This window comes from Bombus flavifrons, chromosome 4, assembly GCF_040668555.2.
Source record: "Bombus flavifrons isolate JBK064 chromosome 4, iyBomFlav1_principal, whole genome shotgun sequence".
NCBI classification, from domain to species: domain Eukaryota; kingdom Metazoa; phylum Arthropoda; class Insecta; order Hymenoptera; family Apidae; genus Bombus; species Bombus flavifrons.
In genome coordinates this window covers 489,436-513,214 of record NC_138445.1, presented here as the reverse complement: position 1 = coordinate 513,214, position 23,779 = coordinate 489,436, and the positions used below count along the sequence as shown (strand labels likewise).

The window sequence follows — 23,779 nt, the reverse complement described above, 5'->3', positions numbered from 1 at the left end:
AGATGATTCGTCGTTTAATATCCAAAGCTTCTGAAAAGCTTACAGCGGCTCGGATACTCGAACTCTCCTCCCAAAGACCTCTTTCGTGTGTATTCGATACGAAACATTCAGAAATCTCGTAAACGATGCAACGAGACACGACAATCTTGATTATATCGATGCAACTTGAAACAAATTTTTGGAAGCATACGTGACAAAAAAAATGATCACAAAATGATTCGCTAAAATGATTAAAGAACTTGGTATATTCGTTAAATTAACGAACCACGATATTTCAGCGAGAGTATCTTTAGCGCCAATCTTATGTTTCAGACTATTTATGTTGTGTATGGAACTTCGATGTGCGTTTTTAGATTCATTTTACCATTATAGTCGCGATAGTCGTGTCTTATTGGCAGACTGCGGATTTGCGAACAAAATGCGTATAGCATCGCGCGTAACACGCAAGAACATATGAAACATTCAAATTAAAATGTTCATTGTAATATTCGGTAGATGAAGCGAATTCCAATGTAGCTTTCGCTTTTTTAGCTGTATTAATAAAAATGTAAAAATACATTGTATATTCATAAAAGAATTCCGTGGTAAGTGTTGGAAGAATTTTACGAGTCGCTGTATGCGATAACCAAATATGCGATAATTTGTTTTATTTCAGAGAACAAGCGCGAAGTATTTGTCAAGTTTTCATTACCTTTTCCGTGTTTCTTGAAACAGCAACTCGTTAGACGTAAAAAGAAGATCTATATTGCGCCAAGCCTCGAATCAAATCTCGTCTCTAACGAATCCAATTACGTCAGATTTGTTTCTCACACGTGGGATGCGCATATTCTATGAATGTTCGCATTATTCTCTCTTGCGAAAACATACTGGCCGTGTGAGTGAACTCGCGTTTTCTACGAAATCGCTCAACTATAATTCCCACATAACAACTAAAAATAACATCTGTGAAAGTAATTGTGTTACACGTAGTCTGTAACGTTTCCTAGGCGAACATTACTTCGGCACTGGGTACCAATCGAAAAATAGCGCGAGTTTGATTCTGTCGTCGTTTCGTTATTTACTAGAATCAGAACCAGAACATGTATACAAACGTATTGTGATACACAGGTAAAGACACAATTGGCTGAAAAAGCGGTACAGGCTGCAAAAGCAGCGGAGGAAGCGCTCACAGGGAAGAAAGTCGTAGTGGATCAGTTACAAGAAGAAGTGAGAGAAGCGCAATCGGTTGTTCAAGAGGAATCCTCGTCCTTGGAACAGGAACAAGCTAATGTTAACGCAGCTTTACAAGCAGCGCGTCAGTCGCAAGATCAGGTGATATACTTGAATTTAATACGCTTGAGAAATATCTTGGTAAATTGGAATCCGAGTAACTTTATTTTCGAACGCAAATAGATAGTTTTACTTTCTATATTCTTATTTACAATACCAGAACGATATGAAAAAAGTACGATTAAATTGGAAGAACCTTAACCGAAACGGAATAGGTATACATAGGTCGTATAGAACGCAAGTCTATTTAAGTTACGTTAAAACGCAGTAAATCATAGAAGGTATATCTACGGAGAAAAATCCTTTCGTATAATTTTAATTCGACTTATTTACGGTAATTTATTCGACTGGATAATTTTCTCGAAAATGCTGTCAAATATTTGAAAAGGATCGTAAAGAGCGCCACGTACGTATGTATTTTATAACGCGAATGCAACGTATTTAGCAACATGTTCTACGTACACGCGTAAATGTATGTATATACGCGTGTACTTACGCCCAGCCGCCGTTCTCCGAAGTAACTTAGTTTTCTACCTACGTGCGTACACCACTCGTTGTATTCTTATTGCAAATAGCGCACAGTCTTACGATCCTCCAACTTCTCTATCCGGGATGACTAAGAAATACTTTCAATGTACCGTAAAAATGAGAACGGCAGCCTGATTAAAGAAGCTAGCTTACTTTAATCCAACGCAGTTAAAGACGCTGACGCACGCAGTACAAACGGCTAAGGCGAACGCGGCCAATGCCCAGGCTGCTGCGAATGGAGCTCAAAAAACTTTACGAGACAAGGAAGAATTGGTGGACGCGGCGAAACGACGGGTCGAGGAACTGTCGAATCAGCTGAGAGCCGCTAAACAGGAACTCGCCAACACGAATCGAGCAGCTGCTAAAGCAAATGCCGCCGCTAACGAGGCGAAAGCCAACGCCAGTAGGAACAAAAGGCGACTGGAAAACATTCGGAGGATGAAGATCATGAAAAGGTAACCGATCGTCTTCTTCCTAGGCTCGATACTGGTCTCCAGATATTGCGCGATTTACGTTTAATTCTAGGTCGTAATAAGAAATCCTAAACTACTATCGCGTACGTATATACAGAGAAAATATTCGAAAGTACAGCACTTATATAGGGTGTATCATAAGAGTCGCCGGAGGGTCCTTTACGCGAGGAGAGGTAACCTGCACTCTCGCTCCTACTTGCCGCCACTCTCGATGCGATCGTAAAGTAAGCTCGCGTCACGTCACACACATACAAATAACATTATATCGGCAATTCGGCGATTCGACAATCGACAGGAGGCACGAAAACGATGAAAAAAGTTCGCGCGAACTATCTGACCTTCTATCGAAGTTATAGTCAGTTCTGTGTTTCGATGGTCGCAGTTGTTTCATACCTATTCATAAAAGGTGTTCAAAATGGTCTGTATGCGAGCTTGCAGTAGTCGTGTCAAAGAATTTCACAGAAACTTCCAGGCGTATATCGAATGCTCGTACGAATCTCTCGCATCGTTTTTGAAGCGGGTTCACGAAAGGCAACATGCTCTATGATACAATGCTCTGTATATTCACGTATTTACGGCGTAGTACATTTTGAAATTTCATTAACACCGTTATGAGTCCCGATTATCGTGATTGTATCAATCCACAAATCTGAATCGATTAGAAATAAATCTGAAGATATATGTAGATGTTACGAAATATTTGGGGCAAGTATACAGGGTGGTTGGTAACTGGCGGTACAAGCGGAAAGGGGGTGATTCTACGCGAAAAAAGAAGTCGAAAATATAGAATAACAATTTGTCGTTTGAGGCTTTGTTTTCGAGAAAATCGACTTTGAATTTTCGCTCGGTACGCGTGCACTTTATCGCGTCTCGTTATAACGGATCTCACTGTAGATCGTTGTCTCGATTGACGTTTTTCTTTTTTATTCTATAAATTTTTATTCTATATTTTTTATTCTATATTTTCGACTTCTTTTTTCGCGTAGAATCACCCCCTTTCCCCTTGTACCACCAGTTGCCACCAGAATGTAAACTTTAACTATCCATTATGCTAATAAGCCTGGATATTCAGTTGGGTCATCTTTAACATTTACTATATGTTTAAGGTGGCCATGAATTCTGTATACTACTTTTCTTGCTAAACGTATGTTTGCGATAAATATCTCGCAATTTTTATATACATTTGCAGCCTGTTTCCAAAGTTTACCAATATAATCACGACAACGACGAGTCGTGTCTCTTATTACAGTGCTCATGAAACTTTAAAATGTTTCATGTAACACGCATAATGTACACGTTTCTGTTTTCTATGGTAAGTGTTCAAATACTTTCGTAAACGAGCGTATGTACGTATGCTGTACAGTAATGTCCGGATGAATGGCCGCCAAGCGGGAAAGTGCTTGGCCATGTGTCCGGAGAGGTGACTTTCCGAGAATTGACCCACATTAGCCGACTCCTGCTCGCTCTGCCTTGCGTGCATCAAGGGTAAGAGTGAAAAGTAGGTAGTCGAGCGAGACAGGATAGGTACAGAGTAGTAGAGTCAGGCAATTTCTTACTCCTAGATACATATTTCTTCCGTTTAGCTAAAAATTGTTGGTCGAATATAGTCGCGGCTTTCGTATCATCTTGATCGTACGAGTTTCGTTATTCCGACCAAACCCATCTCCTAACTGTATAATAAAAAATGAAAGGAATTACATTTTTCTTATTTCGACGATTCGATATCGGGTTGAATTGCATCGACGCGGACAGTAGACGCAGAGACATCCCCCGAGCTCCACGAGTTCCAGGAAATTGGTGGAGATCAACCATATATCCTCTGTTACACGTTGGTCGCCCAGCGTGATTCGGCTAAGTTTCCTGCGGGGCCCAAATCCGACCGCCGGTACGCAGAACGTAAATAGAGAGACAAGCGGGCATTCATTGTTTATCGCCTTCGATTCAGCGCAAAGAAAAGATTATTTAGTTCTGAAATGGAGAAAGCGATGAGCTTTCCAGCTAGAGTATTCCGAGGGATCTCATGGCAGATATCTCGGATCTTTCATTTAGTCGAGAAGCATACTCGTGAGACGTACATCGGTGATTTTTTCATCCTCAAAATGTTCAGTAAACAGCGTGAAAATATATTTGAAAGTGAGAGAGTAGCGATGACGAAGTCTACGACTATCGTTCGAAGTGCCGAAAATCAGCCCAAATGTGTTTGGAACGTTTTAACAAATACCACGCGATATAGCATAATGTAATATTTTATCCAGAATATAAATTAATAAAAAGTATGGTATAATGTGTTTTTCATATTTTTATGTTGTATATCCTATATATAATATCGTATATTTAATTAACTCGATTAAGAAGAGCGTCACCATACTTTGGTGACGGGGCCCCATAACAAATATACCCTTCACATAGATATGTGCGACGTGGCGACGAACGTGTTAAAGACAGATAAACCAGGAGTATACGTTTGTAAATATAATAAATTTACAGACTTCTTGTAACGTAATGTAACAATTAGTCGTAGTATTCTGTTTACGTTATATGTACGTGCGTTCTAACTGCGTTCTTTGCATTCTTTCAAAAATCATACAATAACGTTATATTTTTCTTTGTTTGTAGATGCTCGCATGGTTCAAGAGGAAGCTAACGGAATAACAACTTTGAAGAAATTTATAAACATATAAATATTATATCGATTAATTAGATATAAGTGAGTTTATGCTAAACTATAATGTTTTGAGTCAAATAGCGAGCATAGAATTAATATCTTTTAACATCGACATACGTAAAACAATGTATCAACAAAGTAGGGCAAATAATTGACTTATTTTACTACAACTTATTTTTATAAGGCTGTTTTACAAATGAAAGCAATGCTAATTACAATTACGCGTGCCTTCTTTTTTAAATTATTCAAAATTAATTCCGATTTGCGATTCTCAATAGCTTTATCTCTCACAGAACATTTACTTTATATTTACATTAACTACGTTTATTTTACGTTTCATTTACATTAAAAATTTATAATGCGAATATCGAAATAAATACGAGTGAGTAAAAGTGGCGCCGCTCTAGATATCTTTAAAAATTATTTCGATCTTATGATAGTTTATCGTTTACAGACACTTGGCAGCAAAGATGAAGCTCCTGCTCTCACCTCTCCGAGTTCATTTCTTTCGAGGATGCTTTCGTACCAAAAAAACGTAGTAAGAGGATGAAGATGGATCTTTCCTGGAAAATTCTACAAAATCAAACGTATCCAAGAAATACGATAAAATTGTTTTTAAAATTGGAAACATCGTGAATACAAAGATTAAATCCTCGAGAGTTTTTCAGATTTTATAAAATATCCAACGAAAGATCCATCTTCGCTTTTCTTCATTCTCTCTTTCTATACTATAGAGAAGAAAATGCACGAGACTTTGTTCAAAAAGTCAAAACAATTCAAAGATCGAAGCGAAAATTTTCAGTTCAGTGAAAATTTAACGATTCTCTAATATTGCTACTGAATATAATATTAAGACAAACAATTAATTAATTAATATAATATAAGACAAATAATATTTCGCTGGCAGATAATTTGATTCGAAACCAACAAGTTTTACCAAACTTATCACGCTGACGCAAAGATTGTAAAATATTATACGTTAGTAAACTCAGCTATCTGAAAATCATTTGGGTACTTTCTTTCGTTTGACGTACATTTTTATTTGAAAAAATTATATATACAGGGTGGTTGGTAACTGATGGTACAAGCGGAAAGGGGGTGATTCTAGGCGAAAAAAGAAGTCGAAAATATAGAATAAAAATGTTTCGTTTAAGGCTTTGTTTTCGAGAAAATCGACTTTGAATTTTCGCTCGGTACGCGTGCACTTTATCATCACGCCTCGTTATAACGGATCTCTTTGTAGATCGTTGTCTCGATTGACGTTATTTTTTAAATTTTTAAATTTTCAAATTTTCAAATTTTCAAATTTTCAAATTTTCAAATTTTTAAATTTTCAAATTTTCAAATTTTTAAATTTTTAAATTTTTATTCTATATTTTCGACTTCTCTTTTCGCGTAGAATCACCCCCTTTCCGCTTATACCACCAGTTACCAACCACCCTGTATATTGTAAAAGTACATGTAAAAATTAAATGTATCGATTGTGTAACATTTTTCATTATTTTGAAGATTAATTATTAAAATTTTGAGTTTCGCCGAATATTTCAAAGTAAACACGAGTAACTGAAGGATACAAACTTTTCCTATTACTTTTTGTTCTTTTACTGTCGGATAACTTTTAGAATACGAATATTATAATTCATTGCCCGAAGCTTCCCCCAAACTGCTTCTACTTTTTGTTGCCTCACAGCGGTCTATTACGTCAATAATCTTTTATCACGAATGCTTTTTAGTTCCGATCGCTGACATTTACATTGAAATCGTGATTTACTTATACAAACGTACCGTCACGCATCAGCGAACTAAATCCTTTCTAGTGCAAAGCGCAATGACGTATTTGTATGGTGATTACACTAAACTTTGTAATGAAACGAATGCTTTTTACATGATTTGCAATATCCTAGAAATATACTCTTTGGAAATTAAGATATACCGGGTGTCTCGTTTCAATCGATCCACCTAAATATCTCCTAAATTATACATTATTCGAGACTTTATACTTTCGTATTTCTTATAAAAAAATACCTTGTTTCGAGAAGGACGCATCTTGCGATGGTCACAGACGTTATTTAACGGACGCTATTTCGAGATTCAAGGAGACCTTCGTTCCTTTAACTGGAAATATAAATCTTTTTATATACCATTCGATGTATTTTTAATTGTCTACGGAAAAGTAGCCACGTACGTTTTTCTTGAAAAACCCGAAAACGAAATCTAAAACGTAACAAAGACAAAATGTTCCGCCAATAATATCGCATCACGAGCAATTCCGTTGGATTTTCCGTGTCGTATCGGTCCGCGATCGACTCTTCCGTTCCGCGTTAAAAGGGAATTCTCGTCTCGTCGCACATTATCGTTGTAGTTTATATTTTTATCCAACAACATCATCTATATTCGTCATCTGTAAATGTACGCATTCTTCCATCACATGTTATCCCGTGTTCGTGTGCAATAAAAATTCTACATGTTAAAACTTAAAACAAGGTCGTGATCAAATTTTACCCCCACTCGTACAAACCTGCTGTACCCTTGCCAGGCTAGTACCATCTAACTACAGTTCATTACCTGAACAATTACTCAATTTCAAAATATTTGTTTTCACTATATGTATGTACGTACAAATTTTAGAATATTTTTTGTATTATTTGGTTCACTGTTTTAGATTTAAATTAGAATATAAAATATTATAAGAGTAAAATTTAATTTTATAATCAATAAAATATTTTAGTAAAAATATTAATATTCAATATGTAAGAGCATGAACTACTTCCACGTTAGATGATTGACTGTTTCATTGAATTTGACAATCACTGTACACCCCGCCGCTTAGATTGCCCTACATCCACACGTGTATAGAAATTAGTCTAACTGGAGGAGTATTCTGATCAATTTTTAAACATAACATCAAAGCCTCAAAAGAAATTTTCCGTTCTTCATTTCCGTTTTATCTTTAATCGGCTCCCTTTTGTCAGAAAAAGCTCAAAAGATCATGGATAATAGTTTTAAGAATATTTAATTGAAAATATATATACTTAACTGATACAGTTAATAATAACGAGGAGAAAGGTCAAATTTAATATTCCATAAAACATTCGTTATGTATCAGGATTTGAAAATGTGTTTGTGTCCATAGTAAGTTTATGTTAAATCTGTGTAGGTCTAAAATGAGATCGTACATAGGTGAACGAACTTGATGTCTTAGAGAAGGGAAGAGAAATCTAGGAATGAGAAATTAGACTATAGCTTGTCTTCGTCATTTGCGTAAGACATGTTTTTAAATATACAATCAAAATGATTGCACGCTAATAAACTAAAATTATAAATGTCGTCTTGGAATAAAATTTTAGAAATTCCACTAATTGTAAATATTGCAGAGATGACTGGAGAAAATATAACTGTGTACTTACTATATTAGTTAAAACGTGGGCATATACATCTAGCATATATTTTATTCATTTAATAAAGACATAATTAACATCTTTTTAAGTGTTTTCTTCTACTTTCACTGTTTCCCCTACACATTTTTTATATCATGTTTAGATTACAGAGAATAAAACATAAGTAATAGATAACAATAAAGAAATACACTGATATTCAAAGTGATATTTAAAGTCCATATAAGTACGAACCTTATCTTTTTGCATTAAGCTTGCACTAAGATTGCATAATGGTGCAACTGTTGTAACACATTACAACTATTATAACGTGAAGCTAGAAACACAACATGAACGTTTAATTGGCGTATAAATTATGGAAACTTTAGCAATTTCCATTTACGATAGGACTAATTATTTGTATTTCCATAGTTATGCAAGTATTTAATTAGATATCTATTAGATCCTTATGGAAAATTCAATGCAATACATATACAGTGAGTCTGGTTTATCTCGAACCGCTGAAATATTTGAAAGAACCTGAATGATATAGAAAAAGATCAAGGTTTTTGACCTTTCCGTGACATTGAAACGTTCGAAGCGATTCCTACGAAAGATTTAAATTAATTAAAATTTTTAAACAGGTACCTCCATTTTTCTATTATATATTCTTCTAGCTGATACTTGGAAATTTTCAAAACACTACGAACTCGTGTCTCTCGCACCACCCGTTATCGAGATACGAACTTTAAAATTCTTAAACCAAAATTCAGACGTTAATGCTTCGATGAATCAATGAACTGAAGATTCTTGAACTCAAAATCGTTTGGAGGTTATAGTATCATAGATCTGGATTTGAGCTCGTCTGGATATCAGTTACGATGTTATGAAAAATAGTATACATCATCTCTACCTTCGCGAGCCGTTGTATGTATAATATAAACAACAATGAAAACTCGAATAGAAACATCTTTTTACAACAAGGCTATCTTACTCCTCACAATACTGCGTCTGATTGTTCGTTTACTTCCTAGTTTCACTAGAATGCGGTAATTCTTTCCGAATCTGGTACAATGAACAGTTCTCGTCAGCATCTTTTTATTTAGCGACATACTCCATACATTTGAATAATTGTTATGACTCTTTATCTTAAACAAAATTGCTTCCGTATTTCTATTTAATAAAATTTACAATAAATTACTCTTTAAGATTGCAATCGTTAGTCGGAGAAATTATTTAAAAAGCAAAACTTGCGTATAATTATTAATTTCATTTCTTCTTAACTTAATTCTTTTCTTCGAGTAAATTTCGATCTTTTCCACCACTTGTTGTCTTCATTTTTATAAACATGCTGTTTTTAGAGTATGGAAAAACAGTTTAAAAATTAAACGGATAGTAAACGCGTGATAGGGTATAATAATTCTTGAAAGAACAAAACTGCAGATGCTCGAGTTTCGTAACAGTCTATGTGCTATATTACGTTTTATCTCACGGTTAAGAGATCACGACTCGCATGAGATATGTGTAGTCACGAACTCAAGATAACTATTAATTTTCTAGTATGTCAATGATGCCATCGATAAAGTTGTTCGCTTATTCCTTGGTCTTCCTCTGTTTAACGCCATCTTTTGTTTCCCTGCCTTACTTTATTTGCCGCGCTTTTGCCTTCCTAACCTCTTCTCCTCTAATTTTCTAATTCGTACCTCTCTCTCTCGTTCCAGACATTTTTTCGCTTTTCTTTCACTTTCTCCTCGTATTCTCACCCTTTATTTTCCCTTCTTCGTGTCACTTTGTATTTCCTTCTCCTTTTTCTCTTCGCACTTCCCTTTTTCTCCAGAGCTATTCGTCCGCGTGTTACCTTCGCCCCGAACCCTGTTCGCTTATTATTGATATATATAATATTATTCATCTGATAAAACTAGAAGACTGCTGTGGCGACACTCGACACTAACTAGTACCGGACAACGGCAGCGCAGTGGGTTAGCGCTTTAAGTTACGAACGTTTGGGACCCGGGTTCAAATCCCGACGCCCGTAGTTCCGATTTTTCTTCCACGACATCTAAAGAAAAAAACGTTCGATCGATCTCCTATGAATTATCTATGAATGATTATGATTATCTGATTATCTATGAATTCTTCGCAATTTCCATGAAACGTAAATAACACAATTGCATTTATGCAATTATTACCAACGTTTCTTCGGTGGAATAAACGTATACGTGCTGCTACAGTTGTGCAACATCGTTAAATCAATTTATCGAACGTTCACGTATGTACAGAACTTATAAAACTCAAGGATAATATACGGAAAAAGGAAAAGAAATTTAAAATAAGAACTTGTAATAAATCAAAGAGACTCTTTACTTTGAAGACTCTTTACGCGCTGCGCTACTTGACTATCATAGCTCGTTTGACCATTATATAAAATTACCAATGGCTGGATCAGACTACTTGAATAATTGGTTTCTTACTTTACGGTTACGGATCATTATGAAATCGAATTTGCGTATCAGTTTCCATGAATACCTTTCACGGAAAAGTCGCCACACCGTGGGAAATAGCAAAGTAAGAGGAGAACAGCAATGCAGCGATACACATCTTTCTTCGACATTGTGAAGGTATGGATTGTACACGATGCGAAAGGATTCATATTATTACACCTCCGCTTGATGCTTTTATCGATAACGAATTAACGATGTTATCGCAACGATAGTTTATGGGACAATTAACTAACACATGCTTGTTTCGAGTAAAACTTAATTATATTTCTGTACCTTGGTGCAACAGGTGCAAATACCCTATATAAAAAATGACAATTTCGTATTCTATCTAAAAATGACTATAACTTTTTGAAAAAGTACCAAAGTCAACGTAAAACAGGCAAATAGCACGTTTTAATTCTCTCTTTTCGTATTAGAAAAGAAATTTGAAACAGCAGGAACTTCTGTGTTAGAAGTTATTCGACCATGAATTTTTTAACACATCTATAAATTTTAATATCTCAACTTTATTAATATTGACGTTGGTACATAACATTTATATTATTATACGAGTAGTATTTACGTAAATTTGTATCTATATTTCTATTGCTAATTACATATCTACATCTTCATGAAGAATAATGTGTACGTATAGTACGTACCTGTAATGTATCGTCTTGAAAATTAATTAGTATCTTATTTTAAGCTATTATTCTGCTATGAAAGCTATCATTATAATGTTGTTTACTATTGCATAATAATATCATACCGTTACTATAATATATATTTTCATATTTACTTTAATCTAAAGTTACATTAATAATTTGCACGAATTAGTATATTATATTATTATTGCGTTATCGTTATTACGTTATTCCTTCTCTTTCCTTTAGTAAAATAAATTCCAACGAGAAACTAATAATGTCATACCGTTACTATAATATATTATTTCATATTTACTTTAATCTAAAGTTACATTAATAATTTGCACGAATTAATATATTATATTATTATTGCGTTATCGTTATTACGTTATTCCTCCTCTTTCCTTTAGTAAAATAAATTCCAACGAGAAACTATCTATTTACGAGGACAACCAGCTAGTCGATCGTCATTGACCCAGGATATCGATCACCGCAGCGTCGATCATCTCCGTTTCAGGCTGTTGGGCCCGTGAGTGTGAGAAAGAAGCGAATTAGGAAGAAGAGAAAGAAGAGGAACAAGCTGCAGAACTATTATAGTCTAGCAGTGAAAGTACTTTGAACTCGAATCACGTGCTTCAGTTCTCTCAGCTATATCATCAGGTGAACTCTTACAAGCGAGTTCAGTATCATCTTCACAACCCTTCGAATTCTTGGTTCAGCCTCTTCGTCTCTTCGTCGATTACTGCAGTGTACATATGAAAGTTGTGGTGTATGCATCGGTTCGACAATTTAATTCACAAAGTATCGCACTTGATCGCATAATCACGATATCGTTTTTAGTTTTCGACAAACTGTTTTGTGTATTACTACATGTTGCTCTTCATGGTGAAGTTTCCAAAGATCAAATTAAATAGCCGGTAAATGCACTTCCAAGATTTTACCGACACTTTCTATATTTGGTTTGTACTGACTCTTCTTTTTCATGTTTACAAATAAATAAATAAATAAATAAGTTATAGTTAAGCGGTTCAGCAGCCATATTGACAAACTCTATAACTTTTACTTATGCTATCTTGTCACGATCAATGTACCTATAGAAATAAGTCATTTGTTTCTGGAGAATCGAATGTCAATCGCACTACTTATGTAGTAAGATTAAGAAATTAACGAAAAGTAGAGTTAATCAATTTGTCTTCTGAAGAGACTCGATTATGAGTCAAATAAAAATATGAAGTGTAGTTTTTTTTTTTAAATAATATGTATAAACTACTCGTATACTATGCGTATTACCATAAGCTCGGAAGAAAAGTATAAAGAAATAGAGAGAGCCCGGATGTTGGCTCTATACCGTGTTATATACTTGATGAGATTCCTACGTAACATTATGCTGTTTCCTAGTTCCGTTCAACTGGGATACAATGACTTCGATTAGGTAACGAGACAATGAAGAACGTTCTAAAGCAAAATATAAGTATATTTGCTGTAATTATGACTGTTCTGTAAAGTACCGATATTTCGACGTCAAAAAATTCAGAAAACAAAGTATCCACCGAATAACATGAGATATATAGATGTTCGCGATAGAGCGTGACAGTTTTCAGTTGACAGCGAAAAGTTTTTCACGTGTCAAATGAATCACAGGGGGTAACCTTCTCGAGTAAAAGAAATTTTTTAATCGAGTTTTCTATGAATGGAAAGGATGCCATCCCTATTTTGTCAAATGGAACTGATTAACTTCCATTACTTGAAACATTTTTTCCCTATTCTGTGCAACTAAACAGTTGTGAAGAATATTTTCTAAAAAGTAACTTTAAAGAGGGGGGGGGTGGAGGGAGATAAAAAAGAAACGGTATTTATGGTTGAAATTAATCATTCATTCCCAAGCGTTTATTCGTTCCTTTTACGTTTCTTCGTTCCTCTTACGCTTCTCTTTGTACCTTCTCCTAACACGGTTGGCTTAATTTTAAATTGATCATCAATTGATTCGCGCGTACGATGAATAACGAAAACGTAAAACTATTAATATGATAGGATAAATTTGGATCTTTATGAAAAATACATATAGTACAATATTATACGATGTACATATCGCTTATTGCAATGTTTAACAATTTGCTATTTCATTCACTTTCGAACATTGAGAAGCGGTGGTGTTTCGTAATTAATTAAAGCAATACGCGACCTTAATAGCGTTAAAGACGAAGCTACTTTCACTAACTCGACCAAAAATACAAAATCATCCGTTCAATTGAAATGAAGACTTTCTCTAGTATGCAATATTCCTTGATAAATTAGAAAAATATTACGGGTACATTCATGAACAATATAAACGAAGAAAATGACGTTTGGTGATATCTCAGCGCGATCTATGAAGAATATGATGATTTGTACAAATCAGTAGCCAGATGTTAAATATCGGTCGTATTTATTTCTAAGTTTATCTTCTATTGCATGGCGTATGCGAAATTTTGAAATTTTAAAAACTGTAAAAGTTAATGATGCATAAAGGAAAAGAGTTCTATTTTTCATAATGTCATCGTTAAATTTTATAAAAATTGCATAGAATAATATCGTATCATTAAAAAATAAATTAAATCGAACAATGTTCGTCTAATTACAGGTACCAATAATCGTTGAATCTCAAGATTCCAAAATTTGCTAAAGATTATTAACGAAAGTTCGATAGTTGACCTCTCGATATTTAAAAGAAGAAAACTGAATTTATTTCTTTTAACAAAGTTTGCACGTGGTCATTTCGTTGCGCAAATCGAACATATACGCGTCTATACGCGTGTGATAATTACTCAGCGCCTACATTTAATCCAGTGCTTACATTAAATAACCATACATTGCACATATTAGAAAATATAATAAAGCAAAATGTATAAGGATTATATGTATGTAGTTTTTCGATTTTGCTGTTCCTCGTCCTATATTTGATTGGTGTTTAAATTTCTTTGTGTCAGCTTCGTTCAAGGTGTAATTGATAAAAGATAAGAATACTACGTTGTGAACGAAACTTTCACCTTTTTTTTGCTTCCTGCAACTGATCCAGTTCCCAAGTGCAAAAGTAATTCAATTCTTCAACTCTGTAGCAAGAAATCCACTACAATGTACCAGAGCAATATTCAATTCCTTCACTTTGCTTCGAATTACTATCTTCTGTAGCCAGAATAATTACAGTAGAACCTCCCATATTCGAACTAATAATAATAGGAGGATAAATTGTTTGGATAATCGAATTTCTATTACACCAGTAATGAAATATAAAGAAATTACGTCACATTCTGAAAAACTTGTTGATTATATACTTAATGCGTCGCTAATGTACATTGGCTAAGCTATTTACGAATTGCACGCTTAGCGAGCGTGCTAGCTAGTGTATGGGAAACATTAGAACGTCTCCAGAATATCAGAAAACGTCTAGAAAGAAACCATGTTACTACAAATTGTGCGAAGAAATGACAAGTGCACGTACCCATTTCGCTCTGCCCTCGTTCTCACCAATAAAAACTCCTTAACCTCTTCCCGTACTTTAGCGAGTCAGGCTCGCGATGAAGATTTTGGCCCAAACATAAATATCGCGAGTCTGACTCGAAACCAGATACTTGGGCCAAACGTAAACATAACAAGCCGAGCTCGCGGACTGTTTTTTGCTCGTTACGATCGTCACCGAATGTTTACGAGCATCAGGCTGGTCTGTTTAGCGCGCGTCGATGTCTACCGCTTGGGCCCGAGTTTCGTCGAACTAAATGGCACGGGAAGGGGTTAATCCGCTACTCGTCTATGCTTAATTCAATTCTAATTTTGTTGGCTTTCCGATATGTTGTAGACAAGAGGGTCCCGAGTAACGTGCGCTTTGTCCGAGACGCGCGCGTAAGACGATTGTGGTGCAGAAGTTGGGAATCTAGCGCTATTAGGCTCGCAATTTTATGCAAATGCAGATTTAATTTCAAATCGAAGTAAATGTACGTAACATGTACCATTTCCCGTTTGTCATAACTTTTGAACCATGACTATCCCACGCTTCGGACAATGAAATATGTCACTCGTGCCCTTCCCCTCTACCATGTATATTTCAAGCTCAAGGCCGTTAGAATCGAGGCTTCCTCTTTTGCGTAATTACCTCGTGCATTGTTCGAGGCTCAATTTCGTTTAATTTAACAAATTTTTCAGTCTTCTATCATTTTAGTCTGGGGTTTGTCCTATTGGTTTGACAACTAAGTGATAGCTGATTTTGTCATTAGGTGGTAATGACAATCACTTAGTTGTCAACCCAATATATGATAGTAAACTATAGTTTATGATCGATTTGCAATTAGTATAATTTAATTTATGAGAAAGAATAATATAAAATTTGCGCACGATCGATCTTGAATATTTGCACAATCTTGCAGATAGAAAATTTAATCTTCGTCAGCATTGTCGATTATCTATGCCATTAAAGAGTGAAAGTCATTCTCTAACTACGAATATCGTTCCGAGCAATCGGTTATCCCTTATGTAAAACTTTCTTCTTCCATAAGCACGCATTTCGTAATGTTTCTTCATTGAAAGTTTAAGCTTTCTCTAAAATCTTGCCTCTTTCAAGTTTAATAACAGCCACGTTAAAAGATAACGCCCTAACTAAATTTAAATTCTGTTAAACGTACGTGTAAGGGTATCTTACGATGCTCTTTGAAACAAACATTACGCGCTAAATTCCCGTACTATTTAGTTCGACGAAACAGATCAGACTGATGCTCGTAAACATTCGGTGACGATCGTAACGAGCAAAAAACAGTCCGCGAGCTCGGCTTGTTATGTTTACGTTTGGCCCAAGTATTTGGTTTCGAGTCAGACTCGCGATATTCATGTTTGGGCCAAAGTCTTCATCGCGAGTCCGACTTGCTATAGTACGGGAAGAGGTTAAATTAAAAATTTCTCAACAATGAATATATAACTCGTACTTATGAGTAGCAAGTGGGACGTCAATCATATCGAAATATCTCAATTTCTGTTAATATAAAATAATATATTATATATTTATATATTTATATAATATATATATATTATTTATTTATTATACATTTTAATAAAATAATACTTGCTGTTTACTATCGGGTTTACTACAGGTTGATGTAACAGTCTACATCGCGGTTGACGATCTATTCAAGATATGTTTACAGACTTCAGCACGAATATAGAGCATCGTATAGCATAATCGTAAAGTAATATCGCGTGCACGACTTTATACATAGTTAAAATTTTATAGAATCATTGTAGTTTGATCTAAGGACATTGGAAACAGTGGAAAGAATCTTTTTCCTCAAGGTCGTCTAATTCTATGTTTTTCTATTTATCAATTAACACGATTTTCCATTTTCCATACAACAGTATCAATGCACTCGTGTCTGAACGCTTAGTTTATGCTTGGTTTAAAGGGTATCTTAACTTTAATTTTGTAACTTGGCCTACCATAGACAAAGAGAAATGCAAAGTGATGCTTTTGCGTTTATGTCTTGTTTGCCTTTCATTTCATGGAATTAAGATCGAAATATCTTTTAAACTACGCACTTTCCAGCGTAAGTACCTTGCTACTTTTGTATAGAGAATAGAAAATCACATCTACCGAACAAGCAAATACGTAGATCTCTATTTTAGAAATAAAACCGATGACCTTGAAATCTTCTAAAAGAAACGAACTTGAGGAACGTGTCCTTCAAAGTAGTGTAGCTTTGTCTTGAGAAGTTTTTACACGCAACATTACACAAGGTAGATAATTGGATAATCCTTTTTAGCTTAGACATCCTCTATACTTACTAATACATTTACTTCTACTGCATGTGTGATGTAATTTTTGATGACTTTCATAAAGTAATACAATTTTGTTATCAAAGTAATACATACCAATGCCTGGAATGGCCGTGTACTCGACTATAATTAAGTAACAAGTAGAGTTTCATAATTATGTATCGATAAAAAAAATGTTTTTTTTTAATATTTTAGGAAATTGAATCGAATGTTTCTGATTATGTAAAAAATCAACCAATTTTCCATTAGAATGAAGACAATAATCGAGAAAGAAAATTGGTTTCGTTTAATACTTACCGCCACGTTTCTAATGATATGCGTTGTCGCAGAAAAGGTAAGATACACAGACACGATATTAGTTTTAATTACAAATGGTAATATAACTAGTCTATCGGTAATCGTATATTACTCTTGGTATTTATACTACAAATATTAGAAAATATTACAAACGTACATAAAACTTTCTTTTATAAAAATGTTATATCAGTCGTATACTTGTTTAATGTATAAATATATTGCTCTAAAGACGATCACGAACTAACCTTATAGTAACATCGTTTATATTTAAATTGTATATTTCACGGCGTAATTTTGAAGTAAGATATCTTAGAAACGATATTTTTGTAATATTAATATGAAAACAAATTTTTATGATTACAGCGGAAAAGACAAATATTTAGAGAACAAGTCTTACCAGCATTAGGAGGTAAAATTCCAGAAGAAGCTTTTAGGACTGATCGTTTAGCGTTAAATCGATTAAACAAAGAAGGTATTACAGTACCTGATGGAGTGGTCTTGGATGCCCGAGGTGTGCATAAACATACTCAGCATGTTCAAACGATGCCAGAAGTAATAAAGGTATGTACAAGTTAATAAACAAAATGTAGGTTAAGCACTTTCCAAGTCAATGGTATTTTTGACGTTTTAAATAAATTTGAATAGCCTTTACACTCTACTATATGCTAAATATTATACACGCTGCTTTATTTTAATCGAGATAATCCACGCAAATATCTTCTAAATTATACAGTACTCGGAAAAATGTTTCAAACAAAACATGTTCTGTTTCGAGGGAAATGTCTTACGATGACTATCAGATTTGTCTAGGTAGAGACGTTTCGAGATCTTCGTTTTTCTAAATGAAACTGTACACTTTTTTATATACTGTTTGATGCACTTTTTAATTCTTTATAAAACAAGTATTATAATACTTGGAGCTTAGTTTAAAAATGCTTAGTATAACCCTTTCGCTTCGGGTGCCACTTATAGGCAGCGCGCGCGAGATGACCTGTGGGTACGAGCGCCGCATATAGGCGGCGACCACGCGACGAATCCTGAGTTCGGCACCCTATATATCGGGTATACATCAATGCCATCTGTAGCCAATAATATATTTTTTCATTATCGGCAGAACATTTTCTGTTGATTTTATTGGTATATTGGATTAATCACTTCTTAAAAGTTACTCATTGTTGAAACAACAACAAAATTATACTGTTTCGTATACTGTTACAGCCGTATACTGTTTCGTACTAAAAAATCTGTTAAACCCATTGACAGTGAAACGATATTTCATATACGGTTTTTGCAAAAATTATTGTTATTTAAGACTTAGGAAAACGTATATACAGCAACCATGCACACTGTGTGCATTTCTGGCGCGCGCTTCTGTTCAGTGACAGTATTTCGGTGGACTGGACTGCCGAAGCGAAAAGGTTAAGAAAGTTCGAAAATTTTTGAAGAATGAATGGGGAAAGACTCGTATTATTGTGCCTTGGAATATCAACATTGTTTTGGTTTGCCAGATTCGAAGGTAAACGAACTCCGGACAAAATATTATCGTCGTTACTTGTAATCGTCAATCGGAGTTACGTTCGAACTTCTTATAATGACACTGGTCGATACAAATAGACGAACGTGCTCTCTAGGAAAGTCATTATAGCGAGTCAAATAGTAGAGTAGCGAACGTATAGTTGAACAGTAATATTGAGCGAGCGACGATTACGACCGGCATACGTTATCTCTGTACTTGCGCTTAAAGTGATTTTAATATAATTGACTATTACAATTTTATCACTCGTCTCTTTAATAAACCAACCAACAAGTTTAATATTCACCTCGCTAATTAAATGGAAATTAATTGAAGAGCATCGTTTTGTCTTTACAGGTGTACCTGACACCGGATGGACGATACGTTCCACCCGAAGGCAGATTTCATTACAACCGTGCGAAAGCGATTGACACAACTTACGTTATTCGTACGCCATACTCGCGATTTAATGGTCACGAGTACACGAACAATCGCTTTAACAAGCATCGGGATTTTTCTAAATCACAAACTTATACGAGCTTCAGACAATTTGTACCTATAGTACCACCATTGAAACCTGGAATTTATAAACCTATCGTAACACCTTTGGTACTTCCTGCTGATGCCAATTTATTAGAAGAAACTTTTACACCAACTTGGAATATTCGCTACGAGTGGGATTCTATTTACCAACCATTCGACGATTATATTCTCAGCAACATAGCGCTTTTCAACTCTCACCAGGTATATATTCTATGCGTCTACTTCTATGTATAGTTGGTCATACCATTATTCCAACACAGCGCTATCTCTGTACCTGTTGCTTCGTATAAGCGAGCACGTTTGAAATATTATATTGCTTATTCTACGGTAATTATGCACAAAAAGAGATCTCAATTTCCAGCCACCTATGGAATCTAACTTGGATTAACTTAACCGTATCTTACACCATTACTATCGCAATCCTGTGCAAATGCGTATGCAATTTCATTTTTAACAGTTTATATTAAACTAAATGTGATTTAACAAGCATCATTTTTTTCCTGTAATGTGTCATAATTTTTGCACCATGATCACCCCGCATCTCGGACAAAATGCATGTTACTCGGAACCCTCTCCTCTACAACGTATTCCAAATTTAACAAAATCGGAGTTGAGGTCCCCTTTTGTGCATAATTATCTATTCGACGAAAATACGAGACATCTATTAAAATTTAGACATTTGTGTACGTTCTGCCATCTACCAATTGTTAGAGGTAGTTCGTACTGCGAAAGAGATTTATTTTATATAATTAATACTAGGAGAGAAATTACGATGGAACTTCGTTTGCCTGGATTTGTCGGGGAACAAATAGTTTATTAATAGGAGCTCAGCGATTGTCCCCACTAAGTATCTGTTATTGTTCACATAATAGGAGCTCACGTTCAGATAAATGAATTCAACTAGCAATAGTTTAGTCAGATCACGTCAAGTCAGGTACAGGTTAAGAAATTTTCACTTCACTTGACCGAACCGCCTACCGTGGATGTTCTCATTGGGATACGTGTAAGCGATTTTCATCGGTGCTAAACTAAACTTTTGCTGGTTCAAGTCATGTATCTGAACGTGAACTCCTATTGTGTGAACGAAAAGTAATAGGTAGTGGGGACAATCGACGAGCTTCTGTTATGCGAATCGTCCCTCGATCGGTCATTGACTAAAATTTCGTTCAGATAGACACGGTTCATATAAATGCAGTTCTACCGTAATACCAATATTTCGACGATACGTTAAAATATTTAACATATTACGGAAAGAAAAGAGGTAAAGGTGATCGTAAAATTAATTGCACAGGTTTTCAAAAAGCCCAAACTTTTAAATGTCTTACATGATTTCCCTGCATAATTCGATAAACGATTGAATTCATATTAGAAATGGCAAATTGAAGCTAGTCAGCGTTTACGCGTTCTAACATGGAATAAAATGAGAGATCGTAAAATTTATAATGGTCACCTATAGGCTGTATAAGACGTATATGTATGCGTGTGTGATATATCTTTTTTGACCAACTCGAGTGCAAAACCACAATCTGTGAAAGAAGAACGCATATCGACACACGAGATTCTAGTTTGCCTACTTCGTTGAAACCAACCACAATTTTCTAGGATTACCTACTACGAGAAGATAGATCATCTAGTTATCTTGGATTTGAAACGCGAATGAAACTGTAGTCGGGAGTACATTCGCTGGTGCACGCTCACCTGCACTCGCGGTATGCAAATTACGAGCGAAGCACCAATAACATACTATTACGCCTCTTCCTTTCTTAACAGATTTCAAGCAAGAATCTCATGAGCATCTTTCACAGTAACAGTAGTTAAGTCACCTTACTCTCACTCGCGTTGTATATATCGATATGTCTAAAACGCTCTCTTTTACGTAATTTCCTCTTCTACTCGTAATAGAGTTAAACGTACAGGGTGGCTAATAAACGCATGTTCATATATCACGAGATGAATGTACACATTAAAAGGACTAAGAAACGTTATATCAACGTATTGTTCGTTTAGCGCAAGAACGAGGTCAATTAAAAAATCATGATTTTAGGGAAAACGAGTTTGAACGTTTAGAATTGTTATAATTTTGTCAAAACGTCACATTGAAAGTTCACTTGTTCAGTTCAATAAATTCACATGTACCCTTAAAGCTACCTCCATTTTGAGCTATGACTCTCAATGATCAAGATTTATTTAACGTTATGTTGTTATTGTTTAAAATAATTTTAACAGTAGACACGAGTATTATTTCATCGATAAGGTTATAAATTGAAATATCACGTTATTAATGATAAAAGAGAAGAAAGAAGCTTTCCTTATCTTCACAGCAATATCATGACAGTATAAGATGCAACACTCTTTTCGAAACCAAAACAATAGGAGCAAACGTAAAAACCCAATAGCAACACAAGTCTTCTTACGTGACAAGTTTTGATAGCTCACTTATAGGGCTCGACTCAACGCAATACATACATACATAGTTTTCGGATTATAAGTGACTAAAGAAGCTGTTCAAAGTGTCTGTCGTATCTCATATCCATAAACTCGTAATTTCTTTCCAGATGGATATCAGACAACGAAAATGTACAAAAAACGGTCTCTTTATTTTCAGATCATTGCTGATTATCAGGGATTTTTGAATAAGTTTCATGAGCGATCTTCGAGACACGCCGGATCTCATCCTGCAAATAGAAACCAAAACTTTTCTCCTCGTATTCGAAAGCAGGAATTGCAAAACATCGAAATAAATCCGAAAGCGACATCGTACCAAAATGTCAAGCTGAATACTGACGATACAGTTTCTCGCTACACGAATCTTACCAAAATTCCAGAAACTGGTTTCACGTGCAGTGGTAGGAGAGGCATGTTTGCCGATGTTGAAACTAAGTGCCAAGTGAGTACATAGCTCATTACGCTTTTCGTTTTGAAAATTTCCTTTCCAAGTTAAGGTTTAACCCCTTCCCGTACTTTATCGAGTCAGACTCGCGATGAAGATTTTAGCCCAAACATGAATATCGCCAGTCTGACTCGCAACCAGATACTTGGGCCAAACGTAAACATAACAAGCCGAGCTCGCGGACTGTTTTTTTGCCCGTTACGATCGTCACTGAATGTTAGTTTCTGTTTACGAGCATCAGTCTGGTCTGTTTAGCGTGCGTCGATGTCTACCGTTTGGGCCCGAGTTTCGTCGAACTAAATAGTACGGGAAGGGGTTAATAGATTTCGCTGTTATGAAAGAATAAGAAGATAATACATTTTCTTACAAAATTAATTTGAATATTTATCCTTCCGTTACATTTAATCTTTATTAAAAAACATTTTTTATTCCTTGTGAGATGCTCTTAAATGTCCTGCAAGAATATCTCGTTTACAGGCGGCTCCAAAAATGACAATTTTTTTACATTCTCCTTTCAAACTCGATTTTCTCTCAAAAATAAGCTTCAGAAAAGAAAATGTTCTATATCTTTCCCTTATTTCTTTATAAAGAGTCATCTGATACTCGTATGTATCTTTTCATTACTCGGATTACTGTACATTATTCGGATGATTCTTTGTTTCTAGGTTTTCCACAACTGCTCTGGTTGGTCGAAAACTTCCTCGCTTTGTCCATCGGGAACAGCATTTAGTAACGTAAAGAAACGTTGTGAATGGTGGAATACAGTAGAGTGTAAATAATTCATTTAATTTTATCGAAATTTCAATAATTTTAGAATAGTAATATAGATATAAATGAATTAAAAGTAATGATAACTTAGATATCCATTATAAATCGTTATAATTAGACTGTGGATTTTTACGCATTTATGAGAAATTTAAGGGGCGCTGAAATGCACAGAATGCACATAATACGCAAAAATACGTGAAACGTCCAAAATACAGCACTTACGATAATACCTAGTAGCTGAAACAAATTTCTGCTTTCCAGGTCCCATTTTTTTAACGGCTTTTATAAAAATATATATTTGCATAAATATCCGCAGTCCGGTTATGATTAATATGCGAAACTAATACGATGAAGAAAATGTAGATATACCATCTCTATTACAAACGTCCAAATTATGTTCACTGTTACATAAAATGAGGAAATATAAGAACAGTTTAAGAATGTACATGTTACGGTAAACGAAAAGTTCTTTTAAAATCATCTTCAAAGTCTTCTTGATGTTACCGACAGTTCTTTACATGTATATTACCATTCACTTTTTT

The 23,779-nt window shown here is 35.0% G+C and overlaps 3 protein-coding genes across 4 annotated transcripts in view; 2 read left to right on the top strand and 1 right to left on the bottom strand.

Annotated features, from left to right (window-relative positions):
* The window catches only part of LOC138178740 (tol-Pal system protein TolA), a 6,229-nt gene extending 766 nt beyond the window's left edge, over nucleotides 1–5,463 (top strand). Inside the window, exons 3-5 of the mRNA XM_069110944.1 lie at nucleotides 1,108–1,311; nucleotides 1,966–2,252; nucleotides 4,887–5,463. Of these exons, the coding sequence (XP_068967045.1) occupies nucleotides 1,108–1,311; nucleotides 1,966–2,252; nucleotides 4,887–4,914 (519 nt within the window). The 3' untranslated portion in view covers nucleotides 4,915–5,463. The remainder of the gene's footprint in view (nucleotides 1–1,107; nucleotides 1,312–1,965; nucleotides 2,253–4,886) is intronic.
* The window catches only part of LOC138178781 (nuclease SbcCD subunit C), a 26,122-nt gene extending 7,959 nt beyond the window's left edge, over nucleotides 1–18,163 (bottom strand). Inside the window, exon 1 of the mRNA XM_069111022.1 lies at nucleotides 18,008–18,163. The gene's annotated coding sequence lies outside the window, so the exon portion shown is untranslated. The remainder of the gene's footprint in view (nucleotides 1–18,007) is intronic.
* On the top strand, nucleotides 12,132–23,779 carry LOC138178782 (uncharacterized). 2 transcript variants are annotated; one of them, XM_069111025.1, is made up of 6 exons: nucleotides 12,132–12,350; nucleotides 17,422–17,560; nucleotides 17,887–18,084; nucleotides 19,394–19,780; nucleotides 22,185–22,466; nucleotides 23,135–23,779. In XM_069111025.1, exons 2-6 carry the CDS (start codon nucleotides 17,477–17,479, stop codon nucleotides 23,246–23,248), a joined length of 1,065 nt encoding a protein of 354 aa, XP_068967126.1. In that variant the 5' UTR covers nucleotides 12,132–12,350; nucleotides 17,422–17,476; the 3' UTR covers nucleotides 23,249–23,779. The 2 variants fall into 2 exon arrangements, with proteins under 2 accessions (XP_068967126.1, XP_068967125.1); XM_069111024.1 differs by having other exon boundaries at nucleotides 12,132–12,392.